At 44.2% G+C, this 13064-nt stretch overlaps 1 protein-coding gene across 2 annotated transcripts; it reads right to left on the minus strand.

Moving 5' to 3' along the window:
• Positions 1-1101: 1101 nt before the first annotated feature.
• On the minus strand, positions 1102-13034 carry PPIL3 (peptidylprolyl isomerase like 3). Of its 2 annotated transcripts, XM_075178798.1 has the most exons (7): positions 12856-13034; positions 12717-12736; positions 3035-3109; positions 2862-2955; positions 2038-2105; positions 1832-1950; positions 1102-1540 (listed from the first exon to the last, which is right to left on the minus strand). In XM_075178798.1, the coding sequence occupies exons 2-7, from the start codon at positions 12717-12719 to the stop codon at positions 1414-1416; spliced, it is 486 nt and encodes a 161-aa protein (XP_075034899.1). In that variant the 5' UTR covers positions 12720-12736; positions 12856-13034; the 3' UTR covers positions 1102-1413. The 2 variants fall into 2 exon arrangements, with proteins under 2 accessions (XP_075034899.1, XP_075034898.1); XM_075178797.1 differs by lacking the exon at positions 12856-13034 and having other exon boundaries at positions 12717-12826.
• Between the last annotated feature and the right edge of the window lie 30 nt (positions 13035-13064).

Below are 13064 nucleotides of genomic sequence, written 5' to 3' on the forward strand. Positions count from 1 at the left end.
ACCGAAGTTGTATAAAACGTAACTGTGACAGCTACAGGTCGATTTTATTGATCAACCAACATGTTAAAATCTTTGCAAACCGTCTAGTCCAGTGTTTCCTAAACCCAGTCCTCATGGGCCCCTAACAGTGCAGGCTTTCCAGATTTCCCTGCTGCAGCACGGGTGTAATCATTACTGACTGACACATTGTAACAGATACACATAATTATATCACTGGTCACCTGGAAACTGCACTGTTAGGGGGCATAAGGACTTGGTTTGGGAACCCCTAATCTAGCCCTGCTTCTTATATACTGTAAGTCATAAAGACAATGTTTTTCTTGGCCTGGTACCCACAAGGGTTAAACAAGTGTTATTGTGTATAATGTCGAGCGACCGCTCTCTTAGTTGAAAGATCAGCTTTGGTATTGATTTGAGGTCCTCATTCTCAAAGGACACTGGATCATGGATATCATTTTGCTGTGGCCTGGCTGCCTTGTGTGCAGTATGACGCTGCTGTTCAGAGACAAGTGCCATCTACATTTACAACAGTACGTTTGGAGGAGGGAAGTAGAACTAGTAATATTAGGTTTATGTTTTGTATGCCTGTTTCTCTCTAATGATAAGAGAAAACACAACGTTCTTGGAGCCTATGATAAGAAAATTGCCATAAAATGGGATGCTCAGATATAGATTACTATCACTCCCTCCATGCCACTAACTGTAAAGTATGATATAAAGCATCAACGCAGCTTCTCTCCTCTCCCGAAGTTCCACGGCAGGCGAACCGAAAGACGGCCCACTCTGCAAAAGGAGAACGGCCTTCTGGGTAAATTCCATTTAGACGGCAGTTCTGTGAGCTCATGCCCCGCCCATCGGGTTTTTATAGCAGCACATTGTCTTCTGCCGACACAAATCTGTTTCAACCTGCTTTAATCTCATCAGTGCAGGACACTAAAAACACAGTGGATGGAGCATCGCCTCACATAAATGTTATTTATACAGCATTTTCCAGAAGTCCTTCCTCCTTTTAGAGAAGCTCATTTGAACATTTTTCCCAGAAACCATTGCCTGTAAGTCTCTCTATTGCTACTCAGTGTTAGTCTAATTTATGTATGAAAATTCAATATAAAAAAGTTTATTTTTGCAAACAAAACAAAATTTCATATACAGAATAATACAGAATGCAGCAATGTGATGTCAGCACAGAATAGCTTGTAGTCCTGCACGTCATAGGCTCCCTCACAGGCCCCGGCCATGCAGGAACCTGCCACAGATCGCCGTAGTGCCTCCAGGAGTCAGCAGTGCAGGAAGCACGAACCCGTCCAAGGCTGCTCAGAATGTAGCATCTGATGGAGATGAGAGGTGCCGGATGGTGGCGGCCTTGTGTACGGCTATAGGCCGTGGCACTGGTGCTTGATCTGGTGGTAGAGGTCAGAGGGCGAAGGGGTTGGCGTGAAGCGTTACATCTTTTATTCGCACTTCCGTCAGGGGTCGAAAAGATTTCTCGTGAACCGGCAGCTTCTCCAGCTCATCCAAGGTGTCCAGCCCATCAATCACTCTGGAACAAAGGGAGAGCGATGTATGGGAGATCAGCCCAGTACGTAACCCCCAACTAATATATAATATATCTAAAAAATAAAGGAACTGGGTACAGCAACATAAATGTGCCAAGTAGTTATATATGGGATAATGTAACACCTGTGGTTAATTATAAGGATATGATAAGTCACTGAGGACTTCCGCAAACATATAAAGGACCTGGTGTGTAAGGTCCATGGAAGTGCTGACCGCTAACTGCAAACCCAGAGATCAATTAGTTTTTAGACCTAACTCCCAGCATTCCTCTTACTTTCCGAGTATGGTGTACTTCATGTCCAGGTGGGGCTGCTTGCCGTACGTGATGAAGAACTGAGAGCCGTTGGTGCTGGGGCCGCTATTGGCCATGGAGACCACACCGCGGACGTTGTGCTGGGGGCAGAGGAGAAGGCAGAATATAAAGGTATTATAGGGAGGGGGGGGGGGCTCGGGAACACCCCACTATACGGTCACACATACCTTCAGGTATTCACTATACTCATCTTCAAACTTGTGGCCCCAGATGCTCAGCCCTCCCTTCCCTGTACCTGGGGGGAAATAGGACAAGCAGCGAGTTAGGAGACAAACAGGACAGACGGGGGATTAGGTGTATATATAACAACATAGACACAAAGTGGAGAGTTGGATCAGGACGAGACGTTACACAAAGAAACACAGGTCAGAGGATTAGGTGTATATAACAACATATAGAGAAGAGGCTGAGGTTTGGATCAGGAGGAGACGTTACACAGAGAAATATTCAGCAGGGATCCAGTACAACAATATACCCTCCAGAAGATGGGATTTTACACTGGTGGGAGTACAATAGAGTGGGGGGAGGTCAGTGACGATCAGACAGCACCCCACAAATACACACCCACTTATGCCAGGGGTGCAAGTGATGGTTATGTCTTTTATTCATCACAGGGGTCAAGAAATGGCACCAAAACTGATCACCATTAACCATAGACAGAGCCCCTCACATGTATGGTTAATGGTAGGGGGGTTATTTTCACGTGTTCACGATGCCACCTCCCTTTACAATAAATATCCCCTTATCACCAGCATGTAAAATGAATGGAGGACTTCAGATGGAGCGTAATTTGTTGACACACCAGTTGTGTGGTGGGTGTACCTATGACTGTAATAGAATGGTTGGTGTATATCACAGTGCTATACTGTGAGTCAGTCGCACTTCGGGGATCCCCGTATTGCGACATTAGTCTAAGTAAAGCAAAACCAATCCGTGACTCAGCCACATTCTACACAAATATAAGTCTCAGGTCTATCCCGGGAGATCTCACCTGTGGGGTCTCCGGTCTGGACCATGAAGCCTTTAATGTTCCTGTGGAAGAGGCAGCCATTGTAGTAGTTACTGGCGCACAGAGCCAGGAAGTTCTATCGGAGACAGAGATGGACCAACGTCAGGTATGATCCGGTCACACAGAGACGGGGGCAGAGACAGTCGTACACTCACCTCGCTGGCCTTAGGGGCTCTCTCACAAAACACCTCGATTTTAAGATCACCCAAATCCGTGTGAAGTGTCACAGCCTGAAAGACACAAAGAGATGTAGAATACAAGGATATAAATAACAGGAGCTCAGCTGAGTATGACGAGAGCATTGTCAGAGTGCACCTAATACACGTACATTAAACACACATAAATGTCTTCATAACATCGTCAAATCAATTATCCAAATTACTGGGAGATAAAAACACAGAATGATCATGCTTCCCCTGTAAACTAAGAAGTCATCGCTCTCTCTCTTTTTGAGATTATACACATGAGTTTTTATCCTCGTTCCAAACAATAAAGAAGACTGACCATTCTCCATAGGGATTAATGATCCCTACTGCAGTGTACCGCCACTCTGGTAAAAAAAAAAACCATTATCTAGTAAGTCCCTCTTCTCAGCAGAGTGACCGGGGTCACATGTCTGGGAATCCCCGCAGTAGGTTACAAATGTGAATGTTAGTGTTGTGGACACTCGTGTGTCAGTGGCATGAAATTTCTAAATTCTCCTGACTCCTCCCGTGGGAAAAAAAAATGACATTGAACCCCGTCAAATAAGCTACTGGTGGAAATGTAAAGGTTAAAACAAGGTGAAAATATGGGGGCCCATTTCCTGCTTAAGATACAGCAGTACGGACTACTATTGACATTTATGAGAAAAATCCTGTGCCCCAAAAATTAGTTGAAATAAATGAAGTTATAGCACTTTTATATAGTGAAATTTATTAAGACAATAAAAAAGTTGCATAAAACTTAAATTTGGTGAATACAACAGACAAGATGACAGATCAATAAACTAGGGATGAGCGCGCTCGGATTTCTGAAATCCGAGCCCACCCGAACGTTGCGGATCCGAGTCGGATCCGAGACAGATCCGGGTATTGGCGCCAAATTCAAAAGTGAAACTGAGGCTCTGACTCATAATCCCGTTGTCGGATCTCGCGATACTCGGATCCTATAAATTCCCCGCTAGTCGCCGCCATCTTCACTCGGGCATTGATCAGGGTAGAGGGAGGGTGTGTTAGGTGGTCCTCTGTGCTGTTTAGTTCTGTGCTGTTTAGTTCTGTGCTGTTTAGTTCTGTGCTGTTTAGTGCTGTGCTGTGCTGTGCTGTTTAGTGCTGTGCTGTTTAGTGCTGTGCTGTGCTGTGTTCTGCAGTATCAGTCCAGTGGTGCTGTGTGCTGTGCTCTGTCCTTCTGAGGTCAGTGGTGCTGCTGGGTCCTGTGCTGTGTCCTGTTCAGTCCAGTGGTGCTGTGTCCTGTGCTCTGTGCTTCTAAGGGCATAGTTATTTCCCCAATATTCCCCTGTGTTTAAAAAAATAAAAAAAAGTTTTTTTTATAAAATACCAAAAACTACTTTAATATTTTTTAATTACCACAAAATTTTCACAACCAATCCTGCAGTATAAGCCCATTGGTACTGCAATATTACCAAGTTCACACATTCAGCAGTAAAAGTCCAGTGGTACTGCAATATTACAAAGTTTACACATTCTGCAGTATCAGTCCAGTGGTGCTGTGTCCTGTGCTCTGTCCTGCTGAGTTCCGTAGTGCTGCTGGGTCCTGTGCCGTGTCCTGTTCAGTCCAGTGGTGCTGTGTCCTGTGCTCTGTGCTTCTAAGGGCATAGTTATTTCCCCATTATTCCCAAGTTTGTAAAAAATAAAAAAAAAGTAAAAAAAAATAAAAAATTTAAAAAAAAAAAAAATATATAATAATTATAACCAAATTTGCAAAACCAATCCAGCATTATAAGTCCATTGGTACTGCAATAATACCAAGTTCACACATTCAGCAGTAAAAGTCCAGTGGTACTGCAATATTACAAAGTTTACACATTCTGCAGTATCAGTCCAGTGGTGCTGTGTCCTGTGCTCTGTCCTGCTGAGTTCCGTAGTGCTGCTGGGTCCTGTGCCGTGTCCTGTTCAGTCCAGTGGTGCTGTGTCCTGTGCTCTGTGCTTCTAAGGGCATAGTTATTTCCCCATTATTCCCAAGTTTGTAAAAAATAAAAAAAAAGTAAAAAAAAATAAAAAATTAAAAAAAAAAAAAAATATATAATAATTATAACCAAATTTGCAAAACCAATCCAGCATTATAAGTCCATTGGTACTGCAATATTACCAAGTTCACACATTCTGCAGTATCTTGTGCTACATATAATGGAGACCAAAAATTTGGAGGATAAAGTAGGGAAAGATCAAGACCCACTTCCTCCTAATGCTGAAGCTGCTGCCACTAGTCATGACATAGACGATGAAATGCCATCAACGTCGTCTTCCAAGCCCGATGCCCAATCTCGTAGTACCGGGCATGTAAAATCCAAAAAGCCCAAGTTAAGAAAAAGTAGCAAAAAGAGAAACTTAAAATCATCTGAGGAGAAACGTAAAGTTGCCAATATGCCATTTACGACACGGAGTGGCAAGGAACGGCTTAGGCCCTGGCCCGTGTTCATGACTAGTGGTTCAGCTTCACCCACGGATCTTAGCCCTCCTCCTCCTCCCCCCCCCTACAAAAAATTGAAGAGAGTTATGCTGTCAGCAACAAAACAGCAAACAACTCTGCCTTCTAAAGAGAAATTATCACAAATCCCCAAGGCGAGTCCAAGGGTGTTGGTGGTTGTCAAGCCTGACCTTCCCATCACTGTACGGGAAGAGGTGGCTCGGGAGGAGGCTATTGATGATGTAGCTGGCGCTGTGGAGGAACTTGATGATGAGGATGGTGATGTGGTTATTGTAAATGAGGCACCAGGGGGGGAAACAGCTGATGTCCATGGGATGAAAAAGCCCATCGTCATGCCTGGTCAGAAGACCAAAAAATGCACCTCTTCGGTCTGGAGTTATTTTTATCCAAATCCAGACAACCAATGTATGGCAATATGTAGCTTATGTAAAGCTCAAATAAGCAGGGGTAAGGATCTTGCCCACCTAGGAACATCCTCCCTTATACGTCACCTGAATAACCTTCATAGTTCAGTGGTTAGTTCAGGAACTGGGGCTAGGACCCTCATCGGTACAGGGACACCTAAATCCCGTGGTCCAGTTGGATACACACCAGCAACACCCTCCTCGTCAACTTCCTCCACAATCTCCATCAGATTCAGTCCTGCAGCCCAAGTCACCAGCCAGACTGAGTCCTCCTCAATACGGGATTCATCCGAGGAATCCTGCAGCGGTACGCCTACTACTGCCACTGCTGCTGTTGCTGCTGTTAGTCGGTCATCTTCCCAGAGGGGAAGTCGTAAGACCGCTAAGTCTTTCACCAAACAATTGACCGTCCAACAGTCGTTTGCCATGACCACCAAATACGATAGTAGTCACCCTATTGCAAAGCGTATAACTGCGGCTGTAACTGCAATGTTGGTGTTAGACGTGCGCCCGGTGTCCGCCATCAGTGGAGTGGGATTTAGAGGGTTGATGGAGGTATTGTGTCCCCGGTACCAAATCCCCTCGAGATTCCACTTCACTAGGCAGGCGATACCAAAAATGTACAGAGAAGTACGATCAAGTGTCCTCAGTGCTCTTAAAAATGCGGTTGTACCCACTGTCCACTTAACCACGGACATGTGGACAAGTGGTTCTGGGCAAACGAAGGACTATATGACTGTGACAGCCCACTGGGTAGATGCATCCCCTTCCGCAGCAACAGCAACAGCTGCATCAGTAGCAGCATCTACAAAATGGCTGCTCATGCAAAGGCAGGCAACATTGTGCATTACAGGCTTTAATAAGAGGCACAACGCTGCCAACATATTAGAGAAAATGAGGGAAATTATCTCCCAGTGGCTTACCCCACTTAGACTCTCATGGGGATTTGTGGTGTCAGACAATGCCTGTAACATTGTGCGGGCATTAAATATGGGCAATTTCCAGCACGTCCCATGTTTTGCCCACACCATTAATTTGGTGGTGCAGCATTACCTCAAGAGTGACAGGGGTGTGCAGGAGATGCTTGCGGTGGCCCGCAAAATTGCTGGACACTTTCGGCATTCAGCCAGTGCCTACCGCAGACTAGAGGCACATCAAAAAAGCTTGAACCTGCCCTGCCATCACCTCAAACAAGAGGTTGTGACGCGCTGGAACTCCACCCTCTATATGCTGCAGAGGATGGAGGAGCAGCAAAAGGCCATTCAGGCCTACACAGCCACCTACGACATAGGCAAAGGAGTGGGGATGCGCCTGAGTCAAGCGCAGTGGAGACTGATTTCCGTGTTGTGCAAGGTTCTGCAGCCATTTGAACTTGCCACACGAGAAGTCAGTTCCGACACTGCCAGCTTGAGTCAGGTCATTCCCCTGATCAGGCTGTTGCAGAAGCAGCTGGAGAAAGTGAGGGAGGAGCTGGTAAGCCATTGCGATTACAGCAAGCATGTAGCTCTTGTGGATGTAGCCCTTCGTACGCTTTGCCAGGATCCGAGGGTGGTCACTCTTTTAAAGTCAGAGGAATACATTCTGGCCACCGTGCTCGATCCTCGGTTTAAAGCGTATGTTGTGTCTCTGTTTCCGGCGGACACAAATCTACAGCGGTGCAAAGACCTGCTGGTCAGGAGATTGTCCTCTGAAGAGGACCGTGACATGCCAACAGCTCCACCCTCATTTTCTTCCACATCTATGGCTGCGAGGAAAAAGCTCAGTTTTCCCAAAAGAGGCACTGGCGGGGATGCTGATAACATCTGGTCCGGACTGAAGGACCTGCCAACCATTGCAGACATGTCTACTCTCGCTGCATTGGATGCTGTCACAATAGAAAAAATTGTGGATGATTACTTTGCTGACACCATCCAAGTAGACATGTCAGACAGTCCATATTGTTACTGGCAGGAAAAAAAGGCAGTTTGGAAGCCCCTGTACAAACTGGCTCTATTTTACCTGAGTTGTCCCCCCTCCAGTGTGTACTCGGAAAGAGTTTTTAGTGCAGCGGGGAACCTGGTCAGTGAGCGGCGAAGGAGGTTGCTTCCTCACAACGTTGAAAAAATGATGTTTATAAAAATGAATAATCAATTCCTCAATGAAGTACAGCACTGCCCTCCAGATACTACAGAGGGACCTGTGGTTGTGGAGTCCAGCGGGGACGAATTGATAATGTGTGATGAGGAGGAAGTACACACTGTAGGGGGAGAGGAATCAGAGGTTGAGGATGAGGACGACATCTTGCCTCAGTAGAGCCTGTTTAGTCTGTACAGGGAGAGATGAATAGCTTTTTTGGTGTGGGGGCCCAAACAAACCAATCATTTCAGTCAAAGTTGTTTGGTAGGCCCTGTCGCTGAAATGATTGGTTTGTTAAAGTGTGCATGTCCTATTTCAACAACAGACCTCTCAACTGCAGCTCATCTCTCCTCTGCGGGGATAATGTCTCCTGTGCTCTGACACGTCACTCTGTGTACTCTCAGCCTCAGGATCTGACACTACAGCTACCATGCCTATTGTAGCAGCCCTCACTCCAGGGCCTCTTCCATGTGCAGTGTCCCCCTCTCTCTTGGGTTCACTATAGTGGCATGGAGTTCTCCCCCTCATCCAGGGCACACATTCCTTGCCCTGGCTCAGTCACCACGCTCAGACTTCCAGGCAATGCTGGGGGAGCCTGGGAGCTTCCACCCCAGGTCCCCAGCTACAACTCTCCTCTCCTGTGTCTTCTCTCTCTTTCTGACACTTTAAAGATCGTGCCTTTAAATGAAAAAGTCAGTCTTCATTGCACGACTATGTGCAAGTGCAACAGGGACATTTTTTTGGGTTTACAAAGTCAAACAATAACACTACGACCCTGTCTGTCTGGGGTCTGTCAATGACGAATTGTCTGGAGCATGTTTTGAGGAGGTATTGTGGCCCCGGTATCAAATTGGGTACCGGGGCCACCCCACTATGCAGTCCAGATACTTGTTTGGTGGAATTCCGACACGTGGAGGGTTTTTTAATTATATTGTGGCCTCGGTACCAAATTGTGTACCGGGGCCACCACACTACGCAGTCAAGATACTTGTTTGGTGGAATTCAGACCAGTTGAGGGTTTTATTATTATATTGTGTGGACCACTCTATCTATACCACACTACAACTCTATACCACTCTATTTCCTACTTTAATTCTATTTAATTCTATTTCCTACTTTAATTCTATTACTAATTAATTAACATAAAGAGGAACAAAAATAACCAATTTTACCAAAAGTATAATATGACTTAGACTTACAAACACTACACTTGAAAGATCGTGCCTTTAAATGAAAAAGTAAGTCTTCATTGCACGACTATGTGCAACAGGGACAGTTTTTTTCTTTACAAAGTCAACTAATAACACTTGGACCCTGTCTGTCTTTAACATACTTAATGGGATCTCAATGACGAATTGTCTGTAGCATGTTTGGAGGAGGTATTGTGGCCCCGGTATCAAGTTGGGTACCGGGGCCACCCCACTACGCAGTCCAGATACTTGTTTGGTGGAATTCTGACACGTGGAGGGTGTATTTATTTTATTGTGGCCCCGGTATCAAGTTGGGTACCGGGGCCACCCCACTACGCAGTCCAGATACTTGTTTGGTGGAATTCTGACACGTGGAGGGTTTTTTAATTATATTGTGGCCTCGGTACCAAATTGTGTACCGGGGCCACCACACTACGCAGTCAAGATACTTGTTTGGTGGAATTCAGACCAGTTGAGGGTTTTATTATTGTATTGTGTGGACCACTCTATCTATACCACACTACAACTCTATACCACTCTATTTCCTACTTTAATTCTATTTAATTCTATTTCCTACTTTAATTCTATTACTAATTAATTAACATAAAGAGGAACAAAAATAACCAATTTTACCAAAAGTATAATATGACTTAGACTTACAAACACTACACTTGAAAGATCGTGCCTTTAAATGAAAAAGTAAGTCTTCATTGCACGACTATGTGCAACAGGGACAGTTTTTTTCTTTACAAAGTCAACTAATAACACTTGGACCCTGTCTGTCTTTAACATACTTAATGGGATCTCAATGACGAATTGTCTGTAGCATGTTTGGAGGAGGTATTGTGGCCCCGGTATCAAGTTGGGTACCGGGGCCACCCCACTACGCAGTCCAGATACTTGTTTGGTGGAATTCTGACACGTGGAGGGTGTATTTATTTTATTGTGGCCCCGGTATCAAGTTGGGTACCGGGGCCACCCCACTACGCAGTCCAGATACTTGTTTGGTGGAATTCTGACACGTGGAGGGTTTTTTAATTATATTGTGGCCTCGGTACCAAATTGTGTACCGGGGCCACCACACTACGCAGTCAAGATAGATAGATGCGTATCATAGATAAAGTACATTCAGTGGTGTGGGGCAAATTGAAAAATATTCAAAATGCACTGACATTATCAAAAACAAGAGGTTGTCACACGCTAAAACTCCAACATGTATATGATGGAGAGGATGGAGGAGCAGCCGTATGTGTAGTGTAATGCAGACCTGTTGAAGGTTTTTTATATATTTTATTGTGGTGCCCAGTGCCCACTCCTCTACGCAGTCCAGGTACATTTATTGGTGCGATTCATAAAAGTTCAGGGTTTTTAATATATTGTGGTGACCCACTCCTCTACGCAGTCCAGGTACATTTATTGGTGCGATTCATAAAAGTTCAGGGTTTTTAATATATTGTGGTGACCCACTCCTCTACGCAGTCCAGGTACATTTATTGGTGCGATTCATAAAAGTTCAGGGTTTTTAATATATTGTGGTGACCCACTCCTCTACGCAGTCCAGGTACATTTATTGGTGCGATTCTTAAAAGTTCAGGGTTTTTAATATATTGTGGTGACCCACTCCTCTACGCAGTCCAGGTACATTTATTGGTGCGATTCATAAAAGTTCAGGGTTTTTAATATATTGTGGTGACCCACTCCTCTACGCAGTCCAGGTACATTTATTGGTGCGAATCAAACAAGTTGATGGTTTTCTTATTATATATATTGTGGTGACCCACTCCTCTACGCAGTCCAGGTACATTTATTGGTGTGATTCATAAAAGTTCAGGGTTTTTAATATATTGTGGTGACCCACTCCTCTACGCAGTCCAGGTACAATTATTGGTGCGATTCATAAAAGTTCAGGGTTTTTAATATATTGTGGTGACCCACTCCTCTACGCAGTCCAGGTACATTTATTGGTGCGAATCAAACAAGTTGATGGTTTTCTTATTATATATATTGTGGTGACCCACTCCTCTACGCAGTCCAGGTACATTTATTGGTGCGATTCATAAAAGTTCAGGGTTTTTAATATATTGTGGTGACCCACTCCTCTACGCAGTCCAGGTACATTTATTGGTGCGATTCATAAAAGTTCAGGGTTTTTAATATATTGTGGTGACCCACTCCTCTACGCAGTCCAGGTACAATTATTGGTGCGAATCATAAAAGTTCAGGGTTTTTAAGATATTGTGGTGACCCACTCCTCTACGCAGTCCAGGTACATTTATTGGTGCGATTCATAAAAGTTCAGGGTTTTTAATATATTGTGGTGACCCACTCCTCTACGCAGTCCAGGTACATTTATTGGTGCGATTCATAAAAGTTCAGGGTTTTTAATATATTGTGGTGACCCACTCCTCTACGCAGTCCAGGTACAATTATTGGTGCGAATCATAAAAGTTCAGGGTTTTTAAGATATTGTGGTGACCCACTCCTCTACGCAGTCCAGAAAGATACCTTTTTGCAACGTTTTGGACTAATAACTATATTGTGAGGTGTTCAGAATACACTGTAAATTAGTGGAAATGCTTGTTATTGAATGTTATTGAGGTTAATAATAGCCTAGGAGTGAAAATAAGCCCAAAAACTTGATTTTTAAACTTTTTATGTTTTTTTCAAAAAAAATCCGAATCCAATACCTTAAATCCGAACCGAGACCTTTCGTCAAGTGTTTTGCGAGACAAATCCGAACCTCAAAAATAACGAAAATCCGGATCCAAAACACAAAACACGAGACCTCAAAAGTCGCCGGTGCACATCCCTACAATAAACACATAAATATATAAAACGTAAACAAACAGGACCGTTAGCAATGCCCATATATAAAAAGCCCAATGGGTAAAATTCAAACCCCTAATAGTTTAACAACACAAAGTGAATTCACCTGCGATGAAGTTATGAAGGTAGAAAATACATCTGCAAACCTTCCCCCTATGTATGAATCCAGCTATACACACTGTGCAGTTCTGTACAGCACGCCTGTCAGTCACTCTCTGCTTAGTAAAATAAGCTCCTCCCCCTTACATGGCAGCCTGCTGGGGAGTGAGGGACTTAGGAATAAGCTCTTTAGTTATTTCTTGTATTTGTATTTAGTTATTTCTTGTATTCAGCCGTTCATGTATATTAAAATAAAATATATTTATTTTAACATCCCACCCATCTGCCCCCCATTGCACTGTCATTCTCATACGTTATCAGTGCTCCTCACAGTTACTGCAGCAGCAATTATTGACTTTCTTATCATTGTGGTTTGTCCATACACAACTGAACAGTCCCATGAACTGACCCTCTGTCATTTAGATGTTGGGAGATTACAAATATCCATATAAACACAATTTAACATCAGTTGTTGAATGCTGCTCAGAGAACATTGTGTTATGCTGCAGAGTGTGGAACATACAATGATAGGAAATAACCTGATGATCAGGACTCACCATTGTGTCCTTACAGCTCCCTGTAAATAAAAGAAACATAGATTACTATACATGACAGAGAGCAGCATCAAAATCACCCCACAATAGACCTAACTCCCCCTATATCATTATAATACACATAACCACACAATGTACTTACTCACACTGCTCCTGCACTGGGTGTACCAACATGGACGCCGCGCCTTTTCCTCTCCCTCGCCTTCTATTGCTTAGGTGTAGAAAGATGGCAGCCTTGCAGCACAGGAAGTGACTTCTTGTGGTTAAGGTGTAGTAAGATGGCCTCCGCCGAGCTCATGCGCCCGTCGAGGAGTGGCGACACTTTGGTGTAGAAAGATGGCGGACCCTCCA

Source organism: Mixophyes fleayi, chromosome 7 (genome assembly GCF_038048845.1).
Source record: "Mixophyes fleayi isolate aMixFle1 chromosome 7, aMixFle1.hap1, whole genome shotgun sequence".
Taxonomy (NCBI): Eukaryota; Metazoa; Chordata; class Amphibia; order Anura; family Limnodynastidae; genus Mixophyes; species Mixophyes fleayi.

Bases quoted from the DNA above. Each gene is read 5' to 3' on its own strand.
- PPIL3 (XM_075178797.1), bottom strand. From the start codon at position 12,755: ATGTTTCTTTTATTTACAGGGAGCTGTAAGGACACAATG. The intron at 2,956-3,034 runs GTGAGTGTACGA...TGTCTCCGATAG, and splicing joins GAGCCCCTAAGGCCAGCGAG to AACTTCCTGGCTCTGTGCGC. The intron at 1,541-1,831 runs GTAAGAGGAATG...CCTTTGTTCCAG, and splicing joins AAGTACACCATACTCGGAAA to AGTGATTGATGGGCTGGACA.